Genomic DNA, 27,437 nt, shown 5'->3' on the forward strand with positions numbered 1-27,437 from the left:
GTAGGAAGGTGGGATGTCACAGATCCAGCTCAACCCTCAACTAGGAAATGTTCCATTTTATTCCTGTTGCACCTTAATGCTTCATTCTAATGAAATACACCTTAATATTTCATTCTAAACATCAACTTCCAGGGAAAAGACCCAGGGCTTCAGTAAGGCCTCAGTCATGGAGGATTTAGATGCATATTTATTTTCAAGTCCATAACAACTCTTCTAAACTTTTGAGACAAGTCATACTCCAGGTCCTAGCAAGATTCAGGCTTTTACTTTTAAATTATTATTCCAGTTTCCTTTGAAATCAGAGAAATCTCATCATATGTTGTTAGGAGACACCCAGAAAATTTGAGAATGATTTGAATATAATCTATACAATTACTGTAATTTCAAAAAGCTTGTTTGAAAGCGGCCACTGGACTACACCTTCCCATCAGCTTCATTAATAGTAAAATCTATCAGTGCACGTACATGCACAGCTATTCTTGATACTCCTAAGAAACATCCCTATATGGTATTGCTGGAGATAGCAGCTCTACCTTGAGGCCTTCTTGACAAAATCTGCTTTTTCTTGTTGAGACAATAGTCCAAATTATCCTCTTTCCAGGAGAAAATCCTGGCATCATCAACTACAGAGATGGGATGGGAAAGGCAGTGTTTTTTGTCAGACATCAGGGATGGAGTCTCCGGGTCCTGCAACCTCCTTTGCCATCGGGTAGCTGTTCCTCCATCGTTCTGCTGTTTGATCTCCCCTCTCCTCATCTTATTCATCTGCAAGATTCACTTAATTATATTAGTCAACTTCACAGAGGTGTCTTGAAGCTTAATTAAGGTCTGGAAAGCCCATCAAGAGCCGCTGGCAGAATGCTCTCAATGTGGGTGATAGGAGGCGCATAGACATGAGGAATAAAGATATATCACAGTGGGTTTAGGGGAAGAGAACAGGAATAGAACAGATCAGGATAGAGCTATCGGTTCACTGTCATGGTCTGAGTTTTCAGGGTACTGCCAAGAACTCTGGGGAAGTCCCAGGTGTGCTAATGAATTACCAGCATGAACATTCATCTTCTTGGTAGATGGTGTGTAAGTGCGTATTACCCTTATTTATGTTTCCATCCAGCTAATTTTGAGAGGGGAACCCCACACCAGTGCTGTGCATAGCGATGCAGCAAACTGAGCTTCATTTTTGCTGACTCTCAGCAAAATTGACCAGTGTGGAAGTTGGTGCAGGCACCTGTGGCCAGTGGCTGTCAGCTCTCGTTTCACCCTCAGGAGGATTTTTGCCTGACGCACCCCAAGGGGTGAATTGACATTCATCGCTCCTCCAGGGGAAGAAACATATGGAGGCTCCACCGGGATAAACTCCGTGCTCTGAATTGCCAATCAGTGCGTGCGTGAGGCTCAGCTGAGAAAACCTTGCTGCTAACAAGCCTTCATGCTCCCCCAGTTCTCCTTGCAAGCTGTCAGCTGCTAAGTACAGCTTCAGCACCACTCAAGCCAGCGAGCAACCCACAGCACCAGCTTATTATGGAGAGGTGGCAGCCTCTGCATATTTTAGGTGAAGGCAGTTCCCATTAAAAAGACCTACCATGTTTTCCCTAGAACTTGGTAAAATTGGATGGCCTTAAAAATCACTTATTTGGTTGGAATACTTTCTGCTTAGATGGAGGAAAAATTTTCAGATGGTTGCATTGGGGGTATTTAATTGTACTACTCTCTCTTTAAGCTCTGAATTTTGTCTATTTGTTTATGCTGGGAAAAGGCACTCTATTGTTTCCTTATAGTTTCCACAGAGCTTGAAATTGCTGGCTATGCAGGAGGAAATTAGTTTGTAATTAAAGCCAAGTTAATAACGATTCCCATGGAGTCTTCTTGGTCCTGTTGCTTGGAGCGAGCTGCTTTGCCTTGGTGGCTGCTGCAAGGAGGGTCAGGCACTGCTGCCCAGCCGGCAGGCATGCAGGCAGGGGGATGTGGAGGGATGGTTATCGCGCTGTGGTAACTGCTCAGCACACGTGCAGGCAGGGCTTAATGTCTTTCAAGCCTTTGTGCCCCTCCAATTAGAGATGATGGCATTATATCAAAACAAGATGACAAGTAATGGAGCAATCTGCAGCCAGCAGATTGGTTTTGAGAGGTTCCGGAAAGGTAACTGAGAAAAGAAAGCTTTGGGCTTAAACTTGCCATGTGTGAGTCTGTGCCTTTACCAGATATATATATATACATACATATATAGGCACCATTAACATGGGAAAATGCTTGGAAACTCTGTCATTGCAATGTGCTGCCCTGTTGGTGTGGATGGAGGTTGTGTGTCACTGATGCCTGCCACCACAGTGAGGAGCCAGGGGGATGAGGTCCTCACAGTTGCATGTGCAATAAGTGTGGGGTGTGATATCTGTTGCGTTGCTCTATCACTGAGACCCTGCATGGCCCCATGTGTGATCCATTTACCTGCACCATAGGAGTAGTTTGTACCTGTGGTAGACCATACTCTGCATCCCTTATAGCAGTTCCATTGGGTGTCCCACCAGAGCAGAAAGAGTTGAGCTGCCTCCACTGCAGCAGCAGGGAGTTACCTAGCTCCTGCCTTTGAGATTGTGGGCTTCATAGTCCAAAAACTCAAAAGAGCCTTTTGCCAAACTGCTCCCTGTGCACAGCAGATGGACGGAAGGAGAAGGTGATTCCCTGAGGGGATGCTGTCATTGCCTGTGTCAGAAATCCAATCCAAGGCTCTCAGCTCCTCCCATAGTGTCCAAGGCACAGGGCTGTCCGTGTGCAGTCAGACTCCTTGGCTGGTTGACTGCTATCTGGAGGAATACGAGTGAGTTACATTTTGGTTTTATATAGTTGGAGACCCCCTTGAGCACTTGCTAAAGGAAGTCCCTTGTATTTCCAGTGTGACTTGAACAGATTTTTGAAGCAGATTTTAATTCCCCTTTATACACTTAAAGATTCTTGTGCTTTCAGATGTTGAGGATGAAGTGATGAGGGCAGCTGGAAAGCTTTTCCAATGTTTTGACTGAGCACCTTGTTTCTCAAGGAAGCAAGCCTTACATAGTCATGTTTCTCATGCAGGTCTGCCTGTTTCTCTTACAAACTTCCAAATCTTTTGGCCACTTTCTAGGCATTGGGGTGATGGACCTCACATATATGGAATTCCCTGTGTAGAGATGGCCAACAAACTGCCTTCTCAGTGTGCAGCTACCGTGGGCATGGTTTGGGTGCCTGAGTTTAACAGGAGGGAGGAGGGGTGCGTATGTCTGCTCTGAGCTCTGGAATGCAATCAAAAAGAAGTTACAAATCTCAGCAGAAATCCCATTTTCACAAGTGACCTCAGCACTTGGCCAGGGTCGTGTGGGACTTGGTTCCAGCTCTGATGTAAGCATTTAATCTCATCCTGAATTGCTGTGCATTAGGCACACAAAGCAGCATTACACACTTCTATGCTTTTGCATACCTGGGCCTGAAGCCTGTTTCTAAGGAGTGTTTGGTTTTCTGAATGTCTAAGTCACTTTTTGAGGAGGGGATGTAGGCTAGATTCAACAGGCTTAGAAATCTGAATATAAAGGATGATACTGAAGGCTTTCGCCCAGCTCCTGCCAAACCCTAAAGGCTCCCAGCTCCAGAGGTGTCTTGAGTTTTTGGCCTTAAAGCTTCCCACTGCTGCCAGCCCAGCAGTGCTGAACGGTTGGGTGTCACCACAGGAGCAAAGCATGCCCCTGCTAGCACCCTGAGCATGGGCATCTCCAGATCAGATGTGAGGATGCTGCCCTGGGGAGTGTTCCCTTTTTCACAGAGTCATGAAATGACTGGGGTTGGAAGGGATCTCCATAGCTCATTGTGTCATCTCTAGCCTAGACCTTTTGGCCTGGCATAGCTTGTGTTCTTTATTTGGAGAAATGGAGAGTTTACCAACCCCAGAGGAGCTCGTAGCCAGCCTATGGAGATGGATTTGAACCACCCTTGGGTTGGGTCTCCACCTAGGTGAGCCCTTGGAGCATCAAAAGATATTCTGGGCTGGGCTGCAAAATAAAACCTGGAGGATTATCTGCCAGAATGGGGAGAAAGACCAAAAGATACTGGACAGAAATGAAAACTTGGGAAATTCATCAAATGGCTGAAATAAACCCCCTGGCTAAAAACCAACGAAACCAATGAAAAAGGTGAATCTGCCTTTGAAAGGCTGCAATTCTGCTGATAGAATCCATCTCACCTGACTTGTGAGGCAGCACCCGGGTCTCAGCATCTGCACTGAGCACTCAGACCTCATTTACCATCAATGGAGAGAAATGGGCACCTCCAGCGGGCAATTGCTCTCATCTCATGGTGGTTACCTGAAATGGGTCAGAGAAATCACTCCAATTTCTCTCCACTTATGCATTTAAGAGACCGACTCAAATATAGACACTTGCCTTGTGTCAGCCTGACACCAGGTGAGATGAATCCCTCCTGAAGTGACAACAACACCATCTTTTCAAAGCAACAAAGGGTATGACTGGGCATGTCTCAAACCCTACACTGATGGCACAGTGAGTGGCAGGGGGTTGGAACTAGCTGATCTTCAAGGTCCCTTCCAACCCAAACCACTATGAATGCACACTAAAAAGTGAGGATTTCACCCAAATATGTCAACCTGCGCTCTGACTACTGAGAGGATTTGGGAACATTTGAAGGGGTGATTAGGATTAATCCATTTACCTAAGTCACTTTGAGAGCCTTAGCTGTAAAACAATATTATTTATCAGCATCCTCCTGCGATGATGTGGTGTTCTGCGAGTTCTCAAAAAGAGATTTTCTTCCTCTGAAACAGCCTCTTCACACTTTCCCTGAGTGAAGTATTTTGCTACTCAGATTTGTGATTTAATAATCATAAATAATAGAGCCCTTAGTGCTATATTTTTAAATGACTGAATGGTGAGAATCTACTTTAAGAAATTGTATGAATGCCTATCACTTGTGTGCATATAAATGTATTCAATTAGCACTCAAATCTTGAGTTATCTCCTGATGGAAGGCAAAACCTTTTGAATTCAGTCCCATGCAAGAAATACTGTGTCATTTAACTCACAAAAGGATGCCATGCACTTAACAGATAATGACTGAAGAGGATTTTGCTGTATTGCCTGCTCAGCTGCTTTTGAGGACAAAGAAAATAATTCCCCTTTTAGGATCCTATGGGGTAATGAGGAAACCCTCTTGCACCAATCTCAAATACCACTGAGCAGGGGGAAGGAAATAGCTCAGTAGGTGAACTGGGCTGCAATTTCACTGTCATGGTCTGCCATGTACTTCCCATGTTTTGTCTGTGATGTTAAGCCAGTGGCTAACCTGTCTCTGAACCTGCCACCAGCACACAAAGATTACTCACCCTGGATACTGCACTTCAGCAAATGCAGAATTAGCCCTGGCTAAGTAATCTTGTTAGTGTGATTCAGTGTTAAATGGATCTCGATTAAATGGGCCTTTATATTGTCCCAGCTGGAGATGATAAGCCTCCATGAGGAAATGGCAGGAGACCGAAGGAAATTGCTTTACTTCAGACTGGGACGTTTAACCCCATAAAACACTTTCTGCTCACTCTCTTCCTTTACTTTTGCTCATGGTGGCCGGGGGGGACAGGAGGGACTCAGGGCAAGGGCTGCAGCATCTCTTCATGTTACCTGTTTGCCAGGATGAGAGCAGGGCGATGGGGATGCCTGTGAAAGATGAGGATGGCTCTGGTGGGTAACGTGGTGATGGTGGTGTTCGTCTTATGAGACTAGTAATTCCTTCATTAGCACAGTGTCTCTCTCAGACTCTCACTTAAGATGCTGGGGTGCCTGAGCATCCAAGGGTCAGCAGAACTGGTGCCTCCAATAGTTCATTAATCATCAAACACCAACAGGGGACAATCTTCAGTCTCATCTTAGAAGAAATAGATTGCTTAAATGTGCCACTGGGACTTCTTAGGAATGGCTCAGGGTTTATCTGTGTGAGATAGGAATCAGCACAGTGCATTGGTGTATTAGAACCCGACACTTCATTTCTCCTCACAATTAAATTTGGAAGTGTGTGCATGGTCTGGGTAGGAGAGAAATGGCATTAAAATCCCCAAGGGACTTCAAATGCAGAGAACTGTGGGGCCCTGGTGTCACAAGGATGGACAGCTGGGATTCTGCAGTACTGAAGTTTCCTCCCCTGCAGTGGGAACCAGCTCTGCCCTTTGAGGGCTCCTGTTGGCCTGAAGCAAGCACTGAGGGAGATGCTGTGTCGCAGGTTAAAGCAGGCAAGATTAGACAGGTAAAAAAGGAACCACCAGAAACAAAGAAAACCAGAAAAAGGCCCTCATCTGACCCCTCCTAATGGTCGTCGTTAGCAAAAGGCTTCCTAGGACAGATCACAACGGTAGACATCAAACTGCCTATCTCCCCCTCCCCACACACCAGCATTTGCTCTCCTCCTGCCTCTGCTCTCGCCCTGCTCTGTATTAGCTAATAAATTTTCTCTGTCCATGTCTGATGTGAGTTCAAAATGTGGATTATCTCCACGGAATCAGAGGCCTGAACAGGACACGTGGAAAATCTCTGTTCTATAGCAAGTCAGATGAGCTGATATCTTTTTTCCAGACCCTTGACAGGAATATGGTAAACATGCAATTACTTGAATTTTTCCATAGATTTTTGCATTTGAGGTGGATTTACATGCTTCTGATATTTTCCAGGCGTGGATCCCAGCCCTGTAAAAGCAGCCAGTTTGCGAATGGCTGCAGACGGGCAAGAAATGATATAATCTATTAGAGATTTCCTTCATTATCTCTCTAATCAAAGCTTCTATCAGCCTCCTTTGATGCGCTGCTGGAAGAAAAGATCTTCAAGTAAACTGATGCTGGAGATAATTAATGAACTCGCCATCCTCTTGCCTTACAGACAGAGACAGTGGAAGGAAGAAGAGCTGTCCTTTGCAATTACTGATCTGTGGTTTTCCATCCGAGTGCTGACAGCTTGTAGGACATGAAGTGGAAAAGCTTTTTACCAAACTTTCAGGCTTTGACCATCAATTCCTTCACTTTAAGGATATTTTCCCCTGGTCGTATTTCTCCTGCTGCTGGATAGCACCCTTGATGGTGAAAAATGGGTTTAATACTTGAACAGTTATAGCTGTATGTAGTGTAGCCTGGTAATATTATCTTCTTTATGCTTTCCTTACAGCAAATACCCTCACCTCTGCTATCCTCACATTATTGTACATTAAATCCACCTTTATTAGGATTGAATAGAAAACTGAGAGCAAGAACTGGGTCAGTGGAGTGATATTGATGATGCAGGTTGCTACAGGCATGCCCTATTTTTTTCCTAGCGGTTTGGCAGTGTGACAAGGGAATGATTTCTGTCCTAAGAACTCAGCTTTTTTCATGAGAACTTCTCTTTCCAAAGATCTAGGAATCCCAAGTCATGCAAAGACATGGTTTTCCTTTCTCATGATTGAAAGGATAAGATTTAAATTCCTCTGTCATCTCAGACCAAGCCTGGGATGGCAGGAGGAGGTTTGCAGTCCAGTTTACCAACCTTAGTATTTTTCTTTTATAAATGATGTCCTTTTTACTTAGCATTTTCTACCTGTCTGGTTCTTTGAGTCCTTGAAATAATTCTGAACTAGTCTAAGTCTCCTTAAATTTCCCATTTTTAGGCCTGCTTGAGCAGCTAGATGGAAGCAAGCTTTAAACACGGAGCTGCTTGATGCTGCTCAGAGCTGATCCAAAATAACATCAGCAAAACACAGACAACAGACTCTTCCCAAAGGAAATTCCCCAGGAATATGAAGTGGCAAAGCAGAGGGGAAAGTACATAACAAAGGCAAGGATGAATTCAGAATGTTTTCCAGCAACAGGGATTTTGCTCCATGTCATGTATGTGCAGAGTAGATTTATGACAGAGCAAAACTTCTTTGGTTTGGTTCAGGTTTGGTCTCCAGAGGCTTGCACATAAATCAGTTAATACTTGTAGGATTTACTAAAGACTAAAGAAGCCAGCAAATTAATATTGCTAATGCAACAGAAACTTGGACTTTTCTCTCTGGAAGAACACTGTTGTTGTTGCAATGCAGCAGCCTGACAGCACCACCATTCTCATGTAAGCTCCTACAGAAAAGGAAGACCAGGAAGTGCCAGTATGCACCACACCATACTGCTCGTTCATGGTTTTTAGTGTATCTCCTCCTCTTCCAAGTGCTGATGGGCACATCATAACACAATGATGCAGGTGGTAAATACTGCTCAATGATATCTTAGTGCTTCACTTCCAACACTGAGGGAACTCCTCTTGTCCTCTGAAGTGGATGAAAAGGTTTAACAGCAGATGCGTCCTGCCCAAGTTAAGAACAGGCTGGCCCAAGGAGTGATGAATGCTCCATCCCTGGCAGTGTTCAAGGCCAAGCTAGACAGAGCCTTGGGTGGCATGGTTTAGTGTGAGATGTCCCTGCCCATGGCAGGGGGGTTGGAACTGAATGATCTTAAGGTCCTTTCCAACCCAAACCATTCTGTGATTCTATAATACAGGATCAGATGTTTGAAGAATATTTTTGAGTGGTTTAACTAGACAGATGTCTTACCATCTAGGCGAGTTTTTACAGCAGTTACAGTGAGTGTTGTTGCAGAACAATAGCAGCAGTTGTCTACAGTCAGCAGCAGACAAGTTAGCTCTCAGTAGCTGAACATTGTGCTGGTTTGCTTGTTGGAAGGTTCTCTTCCATAGTACACCATGTATCAGCTCTTGTCACTTATCTACCTCCCAGTGCTGCTGGGTGACAGACAGCTCTCTGGAAACAGGGACTGACAGGGATTGATGCTTTTTGGTAAAAGTAGTCATCTTTAGAGACTCAGAAAACCTTCCCCTTCCTGACTGTCTTCCTGGGAAAATAGGGAATGTTTTCATCTTCAAGGCACCTGCTTGTGATGATTAACAGTTTGAAACTGCCTCTTATGAAAGGAACTCAGTCACAAACTATAAATCCTCGCCTTGGCCTATAAGTACTGGAAAGCTCCTAATGAATGTCCTTTCTCACACACTCCTTGTACATAGAACTCCTTAAAAACCAAAATCTGCTAATTAATTTTAAGCCTCTTTGTGGCAAAGCCTAAGAATCAGATTTACCAAGAGCCCAGGGGGTCCATCTGGTGCAGAAAGCTCACTCCCATGCCAAGGTGTTTGTTTCATGGAAAGATTTAGGCCTAGATGTTCCCCATTGGCAGCACTGTTAGTTGTGCTAACTGCTGGGATGGTTCTCACCATGTTGAGGGTATGCTGAAAAGGGTCCTCAGCCAGAAGCCAGAGTGGCTTTTCCTGGACTAGTCCCATGTGAGGGACATAGAGTCATAGGATCAACTTGGTAACTTGGTTGGAAAAGACCTTTAAGCTCATCCAGTCCAACTGTTCCCCCAGCACTGCCAAGGCCATGGCACTGAGGGCCTCATCTACACAGTGTGTGAACACTTGCAGGGACAGTAATTCCACCACATGTGTGCAGTGCCTTTTTTCCACAGGATCACTCCCAAATAATAGGATAAAATCTGCTAGGTTTTAGAAGTGGGTTAAATAAAGCATAGTGGGAGCCCAGTGAAGCTTTTTCAAGTTTTATTGTCTAGGTTCCTTAGAAAATCATTTAAATAAAGACAATTGGATGCAGCATCGTTTTATATTGCCATGAGCTGTACTAAGTGTGTCAGCACTGCACAGGAGCTCAATAGAAGTCTCTAGCTGAGAGGACATACAAGCAGGCTCCTGACATCTCTGCCCTTCCCCAGCCAAACCAGCTTTGGCCAAGAAATGCAGAAGCTTGATAACCAAACTTATTGAGACGTAGGGACTTCATGGTGACGGAGAAGATGGATGCAGGTCACTCTGCTCCTAGGGCAAAGGCACTTCTTTTGCAAACTAAGGAAATTCAGTCAAGCAAAATAGCATCTACAATACACAGGGTTTGTCCATGGCAGACTGCAGTGGCACGCAAGTGTGCTTTTTACACCTCCTATCACTTTTGCAAGAGCTGTTCTGTGTCTTTCATCATCTTGACCATCCTTACTCAGTGTTTGTAATTCTGATCTTTTTTGAGGAACACATTATATACATGGCAATGAAAATCTGCTTGAATTCCCCAGAGGATTTGGCTTGACTTTGGGGTGGAGAGAGGTGAGGAAAGCAACAGCACCAAGAAGGAGACCTACTCATTTTAACTTCATCTGTTCATGTGTCCTAGAGAACTAATGAAAAGAGACTAGCTTGATGGATGGAAAAACAGATAAGGTGGAGAGAATTATGCCAGCTTTTAAGCGTGTTTCCCATGCAGTAGACATTAATGAAAGTAAACATGAAATGCTTCTTTGCTCCCATTCTAACCAAACTGCTGTTTGACCAAGATTTGTTCTCTGTTTTCTTCTGTCTTTCAGCAAAGGATAAACCATCAGATAAGCCCTTACCAGAAAACAGCCTTTGAAGGAGTCAAGAGCAGGTAGGGATTTCGCTTTGAATAACATCCTTGAGGAATATTTGCTTGTATGTTTGATGATGAGTTATGCAGCTGTGCAGGACCTGACTGGGAGGAGATGGGCTGAACTAACATGGTCCATTGCTCAGCCAAAACCAAGCTCAAAACAGACACCTTAGCCTACCCTCGTGCTGGCATGAGGGCTCATGCATGGGGCTGGCTGAGGGCTAGCAGAGCAGCTTGTATGACTTGGGTCACATCCTAGTGATCACTTGTGACCATGCTGTCCACCTGTATATGAGGTGGTGGTGAGACAAGGGCAGTGTGTGACCCCTAGTGCTGGTCACCAGATCGACAGCAGAGAGATGGAAGTATTGTTACTGTTCAAGTAAGCTACTGAGATTTTCTTGTCTTCCTCTTTTTATATGCTTTTAATGAACATACTGGGCAGGAAAGACTGGTTAATCCCACATTTGTGTGTATAAAAAAGAATGCAGCTGTGAAGCATGGAGTGTTATCTGCTTCCATGTGGTCACCTTGAAGGGTTAAGCTTGAGCACCTGGGTTAGGAGAAGTCAGATGTTGCACCACGTGTCCCTTCAAATGGTTATTTCAAATGTTTGCAATCTTGACAAGGTTATCTTGCAAAGCTGGTATGAAATAATGTTCATTACATGCCCCAAACAGTCTGTAGAAGCATTGAAATTGTTAAAAATCTAGATATACTGCTGAAATTCAACTGATTATGCTCAATTTTATTTGGATTTTTAATTCCTCTCCTGCTATCTTTTCTTGGTTAGTGGTCAAGTCTAACTTTACCTTTGAAGCTCAGCCCTGTCAGACACAGCTTGTGGCTGATTGCATCTGATGGGGAAGAAAGGGGCTTTTACTGGAATCTTGTTTTTAACCTTTGTTCATAAACTAGGACACATTAAGGCTGTGTGGGCAACGCAGCTGGTTGTGGCTTGACCATGATGTGATGCTAAGTGTGTACCACACCAAACAGTGCTGAGCAGCAAGGAGTCTGATGGCTCTGCTGGCAAACCATATGCATGTGAACTGGGGACAGCTCTTGGGAAAAGCTCTGGCCGTTCACAACGAGCATGGAAGTGGGCTAAAACCATTAGTTATAGTTTGCCTGCATTTCAGAGCTGGTTCAAACTTCACTGCCTTTCTTTCTGAGACAAAGTTAGGGGAGCAAGAATCATCGTATGCTTGCTTAATGCAGATGTTAACTTGCTCTACCCATATTTCAAGTCATCCATATATGATGCAAACATGCTTTGAGCAATGCTGAGCTAAACAGCTGGTTGAAAGAGCATTTTAGTTGGGTGCCAGGTTATCACATCCTTGTTTCTTCAGGGTGTGGGGAGGGCAAGCATGGGTCTGTCTGCAGGTGCTGTGCCATAAGTCCTGGGGTGATGGGCTGGGGATCGGTAGTTCTGCAGGAGCCCAGCTGGAGAGCAACAACTTGTCCCTTTCCCTCAGCATCATGAGCTGTGCTCCCCTGGGGTCTGAGTCAGGAATTGTGCTGTCCTGGGTTAGATTGCTCTGTTGGATTTTCATGGCTGTGCACAATCCTGTGTTTCATTAGCTGAAGGCTTGCCCAGTTACACTGAAGCCGTGCTCCTGTCAGTGGGACGTGCCTACTGGTGCCAGGCCCGGGCAGAAGGGCAGATCAGTTTCTGATGTGTTTGTATTTACATGTGTCTGCCATTGCTTGGCAGATTTAGTGGCAGTGGCAGCTGTAGTCACTTGATATAACTGAAAGATTACATCAGGTGCCTTTTCCCTTCTATAACCCCAGGAGCTCTGTGCTTCTGGGCATCCTGTGGGGTACAGGAGCTGATGCTGGGAGCTGCCAGGGCTGAAGCCCTGGAGAGCAGCCCAGGCCTTTCTGAAGGGCTGGGTGGCACAAGGGGCACTTACACAGACAGGGTCCTTTTGGGACATGTTTTAGAGCACCCATTTACATACTGTTTTCAGGGCAGACTTGACAACAGGTCATTTAAGGGCAGGCGTCACAGGGATAGCCAGATTGCCTTGGCTGTCTTTAAAGGGTTTATCCCAAGAGGCAGCTGTCCTGGTTGAAATCCAGCCAACAGCCAGGTAGGATCCAGTCTTCCCCTGCCATACCCAGGAGCTCACAGACTCTGACTTGAAGCCTGCTGAAACATTTGCATCAGCTATTTGGGATGTCACTGGGTTATGGGCTGGTGCTCAGCTCTGCTCTGTGACTCCCAGCTTCCTCCCCATCCAGGCAGGAGCCAGGAGCAGGGTGTGAAACTCCAGATCTCCTTCCAGGGGGGCAGTGCTGAGTTCTTGAGAGCTCTTCCTCCTGGAACAGATTAGAATACGCTGAGCTATGAAGACTTGTCTTAATTAATGCTTTAGAAGGTTACAGCTAGATCTGGGGAAACAATCAATAGTGAATCATCTACTCGGCAGCTCCAGCTCTTTTCTGTGGCTGAGTTATCTGTAAGCAGCTTGCAGTTCGCTCCATTCATTCATTATTTACAATTATTTCCCAAATAATTCCTTCCAATTGCTTTTGGTCTGCAGCTTGTTTGCAAGCAGCGAGTGGAGAGTGCCTGGGACTCGCTAGGCAAGCTGTGATCATCAGTTCTTGGTGGACGAGCAGGTTATGTGGCCTCATGCTGGGTCCCTGAGTGGAGCAGCCCAGCTCTTCCCATCCTCTGTAATGAATTCAAAATAGCTTTGGGTAAACATTCCCTGCTCCTTGTGCAGCATCCCTGCTCACTGCCTCCTTAGTTAAGTCCTTCACTAGGAGACTCGTTGGGCTGAGACATGGATTTGGAGTCCATCTCTTTGGGTTTTTCCTGAATCGATTGTTGTTTGCTCTATTGCCAGTATTAGTAGCAGTGGCTTCAAAATCAACATGTCTAAGTGGCTGCTGGTCTTTTCACTGTAATGAGAGTGCTTAGGCCACCAGTGAAACTGCGTTGAAAACACCAGAGGCCATCTGGGAGCTCATTAAACCTTGCTGGTATCCTTGTCTGCAGTGGTTTGGTCTCTGCACCCGAGGACCTCATTTACAGGTTTCACTGTGTCCAAAGTGGCTGTGACCCTGGAAGAAAATCACCAGCAGTTCAGGACTCTTGCCATGTCGCTGGCTTGTGATGTGCCTTCCCCTGTTAGAATCACTGCACCATCACAGCTCCAACAAGGCTGGGGCAGTTTTGATGATTAAAAGGATTTCTGCTTGATAAGAACTAGAGTGAAACTCATTTCATGTAGCAGCCAAACAGCTGCTGGATGGTACACAGTTTCATTACTGCTGCCACGAACTGGATTGTTTTAAGCAGAGGACATAAATAGGCTCTGACATAGATCAAAGAAAACACCAGCTGCAGGTCAACCGCACTCTGGGGATTCGTTTCTGTTATCTACTGAGAAACCAGGCAAGAGGAGCTTCTGCTGTCCCACATCACACGGGCAGGGTGTCTCAGGGCTGTAGCAGGAAGGACTGCCCCATGCTGGAGGGTTTTGGTGGATCACTTCCCCTTCCAGCACTGTCATAGCCCCTGTAAGACAGAACTTAGGATGCAGCTGTGAAAGATGAGAGCTGGCAATTGGACCAAGTTATCTCCTGGCAGTGCCATTCCAGGAAGCAACCAGTGCTGGCACAGGAATCCAGCCAAATTTCTGTTAGAGTGAAGTGAATGAGAACCTTGATCATCTCAATCAATAACTGAATTGAGGGGGAATGGTCATCTGTCACCCCATGGAACATGGGGGCAAGGCCAGGTTGGACACAGGGGCTTAGAGCAGCCTGGTTTAGTGGAAGGTGCCCCTGCCGTGGCTTGGGGTTGGAACTGGATGAGCTGTAGGTTCTCTTCCATTCTATGAGTCCATGATAACTGTCACCATCCCTGGCATTGCCTCTAGGAAGGGTCCTTCACCCCTCCATTCTGAAGCCACCACTCACCCCTTCTCACTGGTTTGCTGGGGCTGGGCATCACCTCTGCTGCAGGTGCTGATGCAGAGAATTGAGGGAGGTGACAGAAGGGGTTTCACTATATAGAGTGATGTGGTCCAGAAGCAGATAGAGATCACTCCAGTTGTCATTTCTATGGAAGAAAGACAGAAGGAGGAGAAAGGAATGCTGCCTAAAAACCAGGCAAATCCTGGTCTCAGTGGCAAGATGAGCCCAGCACAAAAAGCCACTGAGCCCCTGAATGGTGCTGCCTGCAAGCTGGGAAGCATCCCTCAGCCCATGATGGTGTTCCAGGGCTGCAAATCCAGCCAGCTGGGTGCAGCAAATGCTCCCGGCTTTATGTCTCCATCCATCCACCACTGAGACTCAAGCAAAACAGAATCAGCCACTTGGCCTCCCCTGCCCCAAGTCCCTGCAGCAGCTGTGCTCCACCACCCTGATGCTGCACAAGCAGGGGGAGAGGGTTGGGGTTTTTTTCTCTCCTTAAGTCAAAATCAATGATGATGACAGAGTTATAAGGTGAGCGATGGGAAAGAAGAAGAAAGCACCCGATGTCAAATTTGATGCAGGAGGCAGTTAGAGGAACCTATTACTAGTTCTGTTGCCTTAGGGTATGTTGGTGGGTACATAGGAGAGTGTAATGTCAGCGAAATGGGAGAGCAGTCTCTTTCTCCTTGAACCCTTATCATTAATGTGGAAGGCATACATTGTCAGCTATTAGTCTGGAGGGGAGGGAGAATAGCATGTGAGATGTCTTAGTTTGGAAATGGAGTCTGACTCGACATCGTCTGGTGTGTGAAGGATGGAGGGTTATTGTAATTGTTGTTGTTGTTGCTGTGATTATTATGAGTATTACAGCATTTGGGAGAAAATGGGGCTCTGAGGCTCTGCTGCCTGTCATTGCAGCGTTTGAGGAGTAAAGACTGAAAAGCACAGTGTAGTGAATGCTCTGGGTGATTGGAGCCTGATTTCAAAGCGTGATGGTGGAGTCAACCACAGGGGTGCTCTGTGTGACCAGGGAGGAACAGGTCCGTGTCCCACACCCAGCAGTCACACTGGGTGTTGCTGAGGAGACATGGGTTGTTGTGGGAGAGTCTTTGCAAGAGACATCCAATAAAATACAAGAAACTGGTCTTAATTATTCCTACTGCTGCTGTAATCATTGGTGGAGAATGAGGAGCTGCACCCTGTGATGCAGGGAAGATCTGCAGGCACAGGTTTAGGGTCTGAAGTTTGCACGATTGCCACCCTGGAAACAAGCCCAGGACAACATCAGTCTGTCTGCTTTACACCTCAGCAGCAGCTTTTGTTCAGAGACACCAAGTATTTTGTGCAACCTCGGTTGAATCCGTTTCCAAGTGCCAGGGCTCCTGTGTCCGCAGGTACAGTCACTCTGCACCGCCATGCCTCCCTGTCTCTGACTTACCTGTTAATACAGTTTCCCTCATTTAGGAAATGTAAATAATTCCTTGGGCTCTGTTAATCCCAAGATTACATGGGTAATTCCTGTTTGCATTAAAAGGAAGATCTCTCTCAAATTCCCTGCATGTGAATGAGCAGCACGCAGGCTCCTGCACCGAGCCCAAGCGCAGTGCTGGCGCAGACACTTCCCTCCTCCAGCACTGGCTGCGTTCAGGGGAGGATCTGAAAGGAAACACGGAATTAGATCTTTTGCCTCAGGACGTTCAATTTTTGGATGCACATTGCAAATGATGTCTGTGATCAATCCCAGCCATTAGTCCCTTCCTTCTCTCTCTGTCTTTGCCATAGCAGCTTTCAGAGCCGCCTCACAGGTGTTGCTGCAGCAACACGGGGAGATGGAGGACCTGATCCTGCTCCATGAGGTGGGAGAAAAACAGGTTATGAGCAAGTAAAGCAACCCATCCTCGCTGTGCCTTTTCCTGCTGCTATATGACATGTACAGACTCCCTAGAATCCCAGATTTTTGGTTCCTGTGATGCTGCATTATTAGCAAGCCTTTTATTCCCACACCTCATTTGAATGGGAGAAGACAACGGTGTCTGCAGCTCCCCTCCAGCCCAAATCCAAAAGCCAGGGGAGAGGCCAAAACCTGCCCACAGCACTGGGGTCACCTGGCAGTGACAGGGCAGAGCAGAGGACTTGGCTCACTGCATTGCGCTGCCTTGCTGCTGCTCGTGCCTGAGCCTCCCACTGCTGCTCACAGGGGAAAATAATTAATTAAGCCAATTAATGAAGATAAATTGGAGCAGCAGCTTTGGAAAAACACCATCGGTCAACAGCAAAGCGTTCCCTGGGGCAGGCTGCAGAGGCAGTGGCTCTCCTGCCACCACCTTGCCTTGCCTTTCCTTTCCTTTTCCACCTTTCCTTGCTATGGCCTCTGAGTGTCAACTGGGAGCCAGGAGCCCTAAGTGAGCATGTGTTGTGTTAGGAGCTGGGTAGGTCTAAGGTAATGATGAAATAAAAGGGAAAATAAAAAAGTGCCTAAAATACCCTAAAAAGCTGTACACATCCTGGTACGGCCCCTTTTCCTCAGCACTGAGTCAGGCCAGCATCAGAGCATGGTGGGGATGCTGCTGCAGTGGCATCAGACCTCCAGCCTCAGGGGCTGTCACTCAGCTCCTTCATTAGGAGGGGAAAAAAGAGCTTGGGAACCTTTGATTCCCACAGTGGTTTTATTTCAAGGCTCTTTCACTTTTGTATGTGGGTTGCTGAATGAAAAAAGCCCCAAATTCTCAATTTTGGGAGTGATTTGGTAGCCATACAGAGCAAGAATCCAATTGGGCTTGGGGAGATTTGGGACTGTTCTTGAGGTTGGGTTGAGAGCAAAGTGGGAGAGCAAGAAAAACGTTTATGCTGCTTGTGAAACTTGTATGCTGTTGGGATCTGCTGGAGAGAAAGAGGAGACAAAAAGCAGTTAGCTGAGCAGCAAGATTGGTTTTCTTGTATCATTCCAGAAACATAGGGCTGATATTTATTTCATTAGAGTAAGCCTTTCTGTCGCTAGTAAATGAATTCCAAGAAGTGAGAGGAACCCCAGGATCAGGGACTTTACTTCACTTGGGATTGTGTGCAGCTAATATTCTGGTTAAATAAATACATTTTACTAATTGGATTACTCAGCCAGTGTAATATACTGCTGGATTTCCAACACGATGCTAATAAATTGTGTGAAGAACTTAATCATGTTAGCTTCCAAAAAGCTTGTAAGAGATGAAATTAAAAAATAAGTAGAAGTTGACATCTATTGCATTTCATAGTGTCTTCATTTCCCTCATCCTTCTTAGAGTTCTCCTAACCGCAGTGTGGCTGATGGGGATTTTTTCTTTCTTAATCTGCTTGTGATTAGGGAGGGCAGAGCATTAGAACAGGGCCTGTGGGATGGTGGCACTCGGTCTGTGTTTGTCTCTTCTCATGCTGATTCATATTGAGGTAGAGGGAGTGATAACAGCATCTTCTGGTGTGGCTGGTCTCAAGTAACAAGGGATGGGACAAGAGGAACCAGCCTCAAGCTGCACCAGGGCAGGGTTAGATGGAGCTGAGGAACAATTCCTGCCCCAGAGGGTGCTCAGGCATTGGAACAGGCTGCCCAGGGCAGGGCTGCAGGCACCGTCCCTGCAAGTGTTCACACAGCGTGGAGACGAGGCCTCAGTGTCATGGGTTAGGGGTGGCCTTGGCAGGGCTGGGGAATGGGTGGACTGGATGAGCTGAAAGGGCTTTTCCAACGTGGTTGATTCTGTGATTCTGGAGGCAAAGGTGCTGTGGTTTATTTTCTCGGATACATGCAGAGGGAAGTGAGGCTGGAGAGAAGGCAGAGCACACAAAGCTCCCGAAACTCAGGAAGGCTGATGCTGAGGATGGGGTCTGGTGCTAGGGGAGAGGGATGTATCCTCAAGTTGGGTGCTTCATCCAGTGCATCCCGTGGGTCAGTGCATTGGTACAAGTGGCCACTCAGCACAGGGGAGGTGTTGAATGGCAGCGTGGGACCAGGTGTGCTGTGCATCCAAGTTCCTCCTCATCATCTCAGTGATGGAGCATGGAACACTGCCACCACGATCCATCATTACTGAAACACCACTTCCTTCACACAGCTAACCAATTCACCTGCATGTGTCCACCACAAAGAGAAAATGGAAGAATCGCTTTTCTTTCCCTTTTTTTATTCTTCTTTAATAGAAACATTCAGTGAGAGAAGGAATTATTCCCCCTTTCCAGGAATTGGTGACAAATGGTCTGCTAAAACCAGATAACTTGTGGCCCCATCAATAGAATAACACCATGGGTTATAGAAAGAGCTCAAGATGTATTATTTAAGCTGCACCCAGCTGTCAATAGGGTCTGCTCCTTACTGAGAAATAAATGCCAGGCAAAGGGAGTTCTGTGGCTTGAGCCAAGGGGTCAGAGAGGCTGCTGCCTGATGGAGTCTGCTCTGAAGATCTGGCTAGGACAGCCTGCCTCCCTCTCCCACAGGTCAAGTGCAGTGCTAACAGCCATAGTGTTCTACCTGGGGTAATGATGCTTACTCCTAACTCAAATTATACCGCATCCTTCCCTGATGGATTCCATCCAGGTTGTGTACGGACCTGTCACAGCCTCCCTGTGTGTACAGGGTTTGCTGTGATACCAGCTCATGTGGGCTCAATACCAGCACCTCCGTATAAAGGAAATAATGATGTGTGTCTTTGCAAACAGCTCCCTCAAGCCCTAGGAGCTAAGGGGTTAAAGTAGCCCTTCCCTTGCTCACAAGCTGCCTGTTTGGACGCCCTGAAATATTTCTTGTGTATTTGATGCATCAAATGGTGATAATTGTTGTATCAAAGAGGCATGTGGGGGAATAATTTGCCCGTCTGAAATGCTGTGAGAGGTTCAGATGAAACACTTGGCTGCTGTGATTGGCACTAAAAAGAAGGAATTGCCAATTCTTGTTACAGAGTTGGATCCCCATGAAGGTTTAGACATGTGGCTTGGTGTGTGCGTTTTGGTAACCAGAGATTCTGCCCCTCATCCCTTTGGTGAATGCCCTGGTTTTCAGTGTGATGCACAAGGTGAAGGGGAGATAGCAATCCTCATCCCTTTGGTGAATGCCCTGGTTTTCAGTGTGATGCACAAGGTGAAGGGCAGATAGCAATTGTCACACAAAGGCAGGAGCCAGCTCCTGTTCCCAGCTGCATTTCAGAGTCAAACCCAGAACACGCAGATCAAGCAAAGTGTCTGGGAGCAGTTGGGATGCAGGAATCCAAGTAGCAAAGTCCAGCCTGGCATCCACAGTTGGTTCTTACAAACCCTGAGCCCTTGGCTGTGCAGCACTATACACAGAGCAGCTAAATCCCTGCACTGCTGTGCCTCCCCTCTCCCCCTCCCGTTTAGATCTTCTCCTGATCAAAGTCTCCTTAGTATTTTAATTCCCCATGTACAAGAAGTATTGTCTGCGTGAGGCCTCACCCTGCACTTACTTATATTTTCACTCGCAGCAGGATTTCGAAACAACAAACCAGCCCCTGAAATGGCAGCAGCTTCCCCATAACCTGAACCTCATTGAAATACTAATAACTAGGTTTTGATGCAGCTTTGTGGGTATTAATGCAAATGTTTTTGTGACTCTCCAGGTTTAATAGCAACAGCTTATACAACTCTAATTAGCATAACAAAATTCAGTGATGAGGAGTAAAACGCTTGTCTTGTTTGATGTTGCTTGGTAATTAGCAGGAATAATGATCTCTGCAGCAGTTCCTGGTTCTTGGCTCACAGGAGATGGCAGAGAGCAATCGCAGTTACCTCTGGTCTTGTGGGGAGGATGTAGCTGATGGGAACTACATGTGCTCCATGTGCCGTGAGAGCCAGGCAGGCTCACACTGAGCACAGACACAGTCCAAGGGCTCAGGGAGGTTCCCCTGTGAGTTGGTCCGTGAGGAGTTGTATGATGAGGTGCTGAGTGGGCACACGAGCTCTGTGTAAGTACCCAGTGGCTGCCCTGCCTTTTGGATAGAGAGAGGCAGCAGTCGTGCAGAGCTTGGCCATGGCTTTTGGTTTAGAGATTGGATCTGTGTGTGTTTGAGATGCTACGTTTTCCCTTCTGTATGCAACGGGGGCTGTTTCCTTGTCCTGTTGCAAATACTGGAGACAGGGACTCCCTGAAGCAGGTCAGTGGAGGGAGGAGGAAATATCTACCCTGCAGTACCCTCTGCATGAGCAAAGCTGCTGCTGCTGCACAGCCCATGTTTGCTCATCCCGGCAGCAGTATGCAGCATTCATCACAAAAGAAACCTCTTCTCCATGCCTTTGCCTAGATATTCAACCCAAGAGTTATGTGATCTGTGTGTGCTCTGGTTTGGGCCAGAAGGAGTTAAAGGTCAAAAGGAAAGAGGCTGTTGCTGGCATGGCAGGCAGTGGCATCTCCCAGGTTGCAGCCCTGTCTGCTTAGCCTGTGTTTACAGACATAGGGCTCTGGGTCACCTTTATTATTTCTCCCTAGGTATGAACCCTTCTACTTGGGTCTATGGGGAAAGGCAGACTCTGTCTGGCCATGAAGTCCCCTTCATGCCCCTTTTGCATAAGAGGGGAAGCATTAGAAGCCTTCATGGCCATGGTGCAGCCCAGTGGTACCCACAGCTTCATCACCCACCACAGGAGAGCTGGGGTATGGTCTGTGCCATGAACCTCTGTGGAACTCTTTCAGAGGTGCCTCTCCTTGCCCATGCCATTCAATGTGTTATGGTCTTCCATTAGGCTGGGTTCATGAAGCCCTTGTGTTAACCACATCCTGTACCTTTGTCTCCTGCTACCTCCTGCCCAATCCCCCACCACCATCCCCTCCTTCCAAAAGCTTTCACTGTATTAACAGCCATAAAATAAACCAGCCAGGGCAGTAAATTTTGAACTAGTAAAAAGAACCCCTCCTTTTATGTGGTGTGTAGTTGGCTTTATAGGAGACAATGCTGAAGGCTCTTATTGAGATAAACATCCTGACTGAGTTTTTAAAAGGACTAAACGTTGGCCATTTGTGGGATGTAAGATGACAAAATGAGGAGAGATGATGTTAAACTACCTGCTACTGAGCATCAGCTGGATTTCAGTGGCAATCTGGAAGCAATCTCTGACTGTGCAAGCAGCTCCCAGGCAGGGGCTTGGCCAGCAGAGCACAGGGGAGAGCTGCCGTGTTTCTTAAGCACCAGAGCTTGGATACAGCAGCAGACATGGCAGTAGCCTGATCCAACACAGCAAATCCTTTGTTTCCTGGCTAAGAAAGCTAATTTTACAAAGCAAAAGCCTGAATGATGTATAGTCTGTGAGTGCCTCTAGTCTGTGGTGCTCCTGGGAGAGAGAAATTGTCATCTGAGGAATAGGACAGATGCAACCAGGGCTGCTCAATTGTGTTTCCTCCTTCCCTCCACCCTCCCAGTGTTTCTGAAATGGCTCCTACCATGAGACACCCCGAGACAAGATGCATTCATTCATATTAATAACGTTTGAGTATCTGCATGGGTAAGGTGGCTCAGAGAGAGGCATTCATGATGAGAAGAATAATTTGGTCCAGCCAGTCTTTGCAAACCACTCTGGGGAAAAGCTTTCCCAGCCTGAGCGCAGTGGGAAGCTTTGGCTGTGCTGTTCGCATAAGAAAGCACAAGCTGAGCTGACAAGCTGTGAATGCCAGCCTGGAATGTCCCCTCTATTCCCTCCATCAGGCAGCTCCTCCCTGCCCAGAGCCAGCTCCTGGCACCAGGGCTGACCCCTACCAGGCTGGGGAAGTGTAGGATGCTCAGGGATGTCTGGGGTCACCCTTTTCCAAGTGATGCAGAAATCCCTGTGTTGCAATAGTTCCCAATGAGGTGGTTACCCCCTGAACCCGGGGCTGTGCTGCTGGAGTGCTCCAGCCCCCATCCCACAACCAAAGGGGGAAGCTCCCAGCTCCAGGAGATGCTTGAAAGGCACTGAGCTCCCATCTCCTCCCATAGCATTTTCCAGAGTCTCCTACAGAGGAAATTCCTCCAGAGTGAGATCATGTCCTTTTCTCCAAGGGAGGTCAGATCTGCTGTGGAGCTGGGAGCTGGTAGTGGGGGAGAGATCCTGCCTGCATCATCTGGATTCCCACTGACTCCACTCGTCAAGGTGTGATGGCATCCCTGCACTTTTCATAGGGATACTTGTTGGTTAGCAGAGATTCATCACACAGAGGTGGTGAACTGCATTGCTACTTATCCTGTTTTAGTGGTTGTTTTGGTGTTTCTTTGTGTTTGTGGCCTGCTGAAGGAGAACAGCATCCTTCAGTGAGCACAGTCCCTTTCCTTGTACCTAGCCCCTGCTCAAGGTGAGGTATTCAGGGATGCTTAAAGTGCAATCTAACCTGATGCGATGAGCCTTACACTGGATCTCACTACACAAATGTTTGTTTCATGCAGGGGTTTTATTTGCTGTAAATAATAATAAGCAGTAACAAGATCTTGTGCTTGGCTTGTTAGTGCAGAGTGTAACCCTGAACTGCAGCTAAATCTGAGATTCAGCAGCAGAGCTCAGTACTAGCAGCAAAAAGACCCTGAGATGCAGATGCACAGAGCATGGTGTGGCCAGGCAGTGAATACTCATGTAAATGTGGGTAGATCTGTTTCAGCACAGTGAAAAAATTCCTCTTGTGCTGTGTCAGCAGAAAATGGCAAATACACAGAAAGTTCCCACTCTCTGTGGGGTTTCCAGAGGGTTACAGATTGCAGACCTTTGTTGCTTCTCCACATTTCAGCCAAGCTTCCTGAGCTGCAAAGCAGGTTTGTAGTCTGGGCCATAGCATCAGTGTTTGTGGGTTTCAGCAAGTCTGGAGGACTATGCAAGTTGTGGATGCAACTATAACAAGTCATGGGGTTCAGAAGGCGTGTGGGGTCTGAGTTGGTGGCGAAGGTCGGACTGGGTTTTGATCTGAAATGACTCTGCTGGTGCACAGAGGGGTCTCTTCCATGGGCTGAGCCAATCAACCTTTCAGCAGGGACTTGTGTGTTTTAAATGCAGCTCTTAAACAAGTGAATGTCTTGCCTGTGGACTCATCTAAGCTTTCCAGCAGGACATCTCCAAGGTGCCCATCTCCATCCTTGAATGGGGTGAGGTTTCTCTGCAGATGGCAGCTGGTCAACCAGCTATCAACTGGTCAACCAGCTACCAACTTCCTGCTGCTAAACACTGCCAGGTAGGAAAGGCGAGAGTGAGCAGACCCACTGGTGGGATCTACCTGTGGCCAGAGGATGCTAAAAGGGCTCCTCAAGGAGGCTTTAGAGAGGGGATCTGCAGGGAACTGTGTTTGCAGTGCGGCTCCAGTGCAAGGCAAAAGCCAGAGACATGGTGGAGGGAGGAAAGCCCGGAGTAGGTGCTGCTGTAAAACATTTCCATCCCTTTCAGGCTCAGCAGGCGTGCAGGCTTCCCACAGTCTGCGGGAGCGTGGATGGGAGTGATAGAAATGTACAATTTGCCTTCTCCGGTTGTGAAGAGCGCAGTTTGCAGCTGGAGATGGATCACCAATCTTCCAGGGAATTGTGCTCTACAAGGTTAAGCATGTTTGCAGAAGAAATATGGATAATGCTCTTATCATGTATGACCTTTACTATATGTGTAACATTGTCAGTGACAAAAATGCCATTTTTTAAATGGTTTTCACACCATGGTATCCAGCCATTAATCATGATGTATGTGAGTGGCTCTATATTGTTTCTCTGAAATTGCAGCATTAGATTAGTTTCCATCCCGGTTGCTCACATGAATTGTACCCCCTGTTACCATGAGCAAGGTTCCTATTTTCCATGCTTAATGTCATTCTGGCCCGACATTTACCCAGAGGACTAGAGAGAGAAACTTCCAAGGCACAAAAACTGCAGCTCTGCTCTCCTTCCTCAGCAGACAATTTGTGCCTCTGTGTATATAAGTGGTGCACTTACTTTCAGATGTCTCTCTAATCCAGGAATTGATAAATGACTCTTTCAGACACCTCTGCTGATGTTGCATTTTTAATGCAGACAAACTGCGGCTTTGCCTCTAGCCTGTGTATCTCTGCTGCTGCCATCCCCACTCTTCATGGGTTAATGTTTCATCTTGCCTGCTGTAATTTGGGAGTTGTTACTTCCAAAGTGTGTTTTGATTTACAGAAGGTAAAAAGCAGTTGGCAGTTTGGTGTTTACTCTTTTGTGGGCTTGTTTTTTTCCCATCTTTCTCACTGTGAGCTTTCAGGTGTGAGTGCTGTTTCCTGCTATGCATAACTCATTTTTCTTCTTCCTGTCTGAAGAAAAATGCAACCCAAATGGGATGCCAAACAAACCCTCTTATGTCCTGTTTGAGCTATAGGTTTGGGGTCAGGATGTGAGCTGAGGTCTAACTGCTCACTGTGTGCGTGGTGGCACATAGCACCTGGCAGTACAGGACTTGTGCAGAGATCAAAGGGAATACAGAACTCACAGGTAGCAACTGAATACGTAGGGTTTATTTGCAGCCCAGTTTCTGCCATTCTCCCATTTATTGCTGGCATTAAAGCACCCACTCAAGAGCTGGGCTGGTTTCAGTAAAGTCGCAGTAGTGGGCATCCCATTCCCAGTCTTTTGCCAGCCTCAGTGTGGATGTTCACTGGTGTTGGTGTGCACACTCAGCACACTGCCACAGCATCCCAGTAGTGCTGCTGACAGCTAGAAGATGGCATTACTGGCCATGTAAATGTGGGTTTGGAGGTATCTCATGTCTCAGAAAGGAGTCAGCATTACCATGGTGTCACTGTAGGCTTGCTGGGAGCTGGTCTCCCTCTGCTGCTAGAGCGGAAGTGCATTAAATGAGTCAAGGAGAAGAGAAGAATTTCTGATGGGAATCATGTGGATGTGCTCCATCCATGCAGAGCTGCGGTTATCCATGGGGGAAGAGGGATTCTCAGTGTTTCATGTCTCCAAATGGAACTCATTAAGGTCTTATCTTGCTTGTTCTCATCAGCATCAAGCAGGAGCAAGGCCACTGAGATCACTGAGCATGGCTGAAGTGGGGGAGCAGAGAATCTGTCAGGATGAAAATCATTTTAGAGTTACAAAAAAGGTCTCTGCTTTGGTAGCCCATTGCTGATTTTGAGGAAGACCGCACTGGGCCTTTGACATACTGAGAAACCCTGGGTGGACCACAGGTACCTTTGTATCTGGGCTGGAGTCTCTCTCCCTTCCTCCTACTTTCCTGCAGAGCTCTCTGCTTCAGAAACTTTCCATCTCTCCTACATGCACTTGTTATTCCCAGTACGGTAAGAACTGATTTCCTTTACACCACTTCCACAGGGCTCCATAATCTCTTTATTCTGCTTTCTTACATTACTTCGCTATCACAGAGAGGCAGCAGGTTCCCCAGCACAGGGTGCTGGACCTTCCCCAAGGAGCAGCCTGTCCCCTCCGTCTGTCCCCACAGACCTTGCAGGCTTTGCTGTTGTCTCCAGACGTCCCTATTGCTTATTGATAACTTGCTGGTACCAAACTGAGTGCTTGCTGCTGTAGTAGCCCTTGCTCAATTGCGCTACGAGGTCTCACCCTCACCTCAGGATGTGCATGGCATGAGCATGGGCATGAATGATAGACCCTAAGGGTGAAACTGGGAAAGCACTGCCCTCCCTTGGCACCAGCCTCCTCCTGCACAGGAGCATCTTGAGATGAATAAATTATGTGCGTGTGGGAGCAAATGCAAAACAAATTGCACGTGCACATGAGATCAGGCGTGTCTCTTGGCTCTTTGTCTCTATCTCAACTGTATGCTTTTGTTTCAAACTGTTTTTCTATGTCACATGCACTGAACTTTGAGGCTGATAATGCTGTGAGAACTTTCCAGTCGTTGGTACTGTCTAAAGAAGTAATGTGCCTTTCTGTCTGCCTGTCTCCAACCTGTCTTAGAGTAATGCCAGGCCTTAGTTTCTCAATTTACTCTGTCTTGCTGTTTCTCTTCCCTCACCGTTTTACCTTAATAACAAGCCCTGGAGAACAGTTTGGGATCGTGACACAGAGACCAGGTCTGCTTGTATCAGGGTGCAAAGGGCATTTTGGGGAGCTGGACCTCCTCCCTGCCTCCCCTCTACGAAAGGGTTGATGCTGGCAGCATTACTCCATGTTCCACGCCGTGCAGTGAGTCAAACTCTAAGTAACTAAATAAAGATGTAATTTTAATGATGATTAAATTGAAGCACCTCATTAATTTCATGTGAGAGGTGGGGAAGTACACGGCAGCTCTTTCCCTAAATTCATTGTTTGTCTGGCCGCAAGACGTCCCCTCTCAACGTCTGGTTGAGTCTAATTTAAGTATGTAAATTTAATGGTTCAGTAAGTAAAATTGCCTTTATTGTTTGGAATGGTTTGCACAGTAATTTACGAGCTAGCAAGGCTCATTTGATAGGAGTGGATGATGGAGTAGGTGACTACAGTGAAGGACATGTTTATCTTAAGGATACAGGGGAAGAACGCAGATACGGAGCATCCGTAATCAGGGACCTTGGGATAATAGCACTGCCAGGAGACTCAGGCATGATCTGGGAGAAAGGAGACTGGAGAGCTCAGTCCTCAGGTACACTGAGACATGGCATGGGACGGCATCACTTGCCCTGTGTTGTTGCTGTCTCTGGAGATCACCCCAGAAGTGAGAGGTGGCAGTGCACCAGCCGCTCTGTGCAGGAGCAATATCACCCCAAGGCCCCAGAGAGAGGGCTTTGTCATCAAAACAAGGGACAAGAGACCTTACAGACTGCAGCAGGGACAAGGAAATGTTTTCAACTGCATTCAAGTCTTTTTTCCCCATGAAGCTGTTTGAAAAGCCTTTTGCTTGGATGCATGGTGAGCTTGGGCTGTCTCTGTTAGGAAAGGAAAGGGTTGCTCTGCATTTGGGGATAGTTTTCCCCAACAGTCCAGGGAGCTCAGGTCTCACCTGAGGCTGGATTTGTGGTATTCAGGCTAAGATGTGGGTGGTACCAGTGACCCCTCTTGGCCATCCTGCCACTGCTGTGCATCACTGTCCCTTTCCAAGGCTCCTTCATGCTGTAACCAACGTGATGTTATAGTGGGTTTTAGTTAAAATGT

At 46.8% G+C, this 27,437-nt stretch overlaps 1 protein-coding gene across 10 annotated transcripts in view; it reads left to right on the forward strand.

Annotated features, from left to right (window-relative positions):
• The window catches only part of TNRC6C (trinucleotide repeat containing adaptor 6C), a 316,377-nt gene that overhangs the window by 104,945 nt on the left and 183,995 nt on the right, over positions 1 to 27,437 (forward strand). For all 10 annotated transcript variants that reach the window (XM_061377035.1, XM_061377036.1, XM_061377039.1 and 7 more), the window contains one exon: positions 10,415 to 10,476. In XM_061377035.1, coding sequence (XP_061233019.1) covers positions 10,415 to 10,476 — 62 coding nt within the window. The remainder of the gene's footprint in view (positions 1 to 10,414; positions 10,477 to 27,437) is intronic.

This window comes from Neopsephotus bourkii, unplaced genomic scaffold (assembly GCF_033783945.1).
Source record: "Neopsephotus bourkii isolate Nb327-2 ecotype Australia unplaced genomic scaffold, CSIRO-AGI_Nbou_v1 NB_1749, whole genome shotgun sequence".
Lineage (NCBI taxonomy): Eukaryota > Metazoa > Chordata > Aves > Psittaciformes > Psittacidae > Neopsephotus > Neopsephotus bourkii.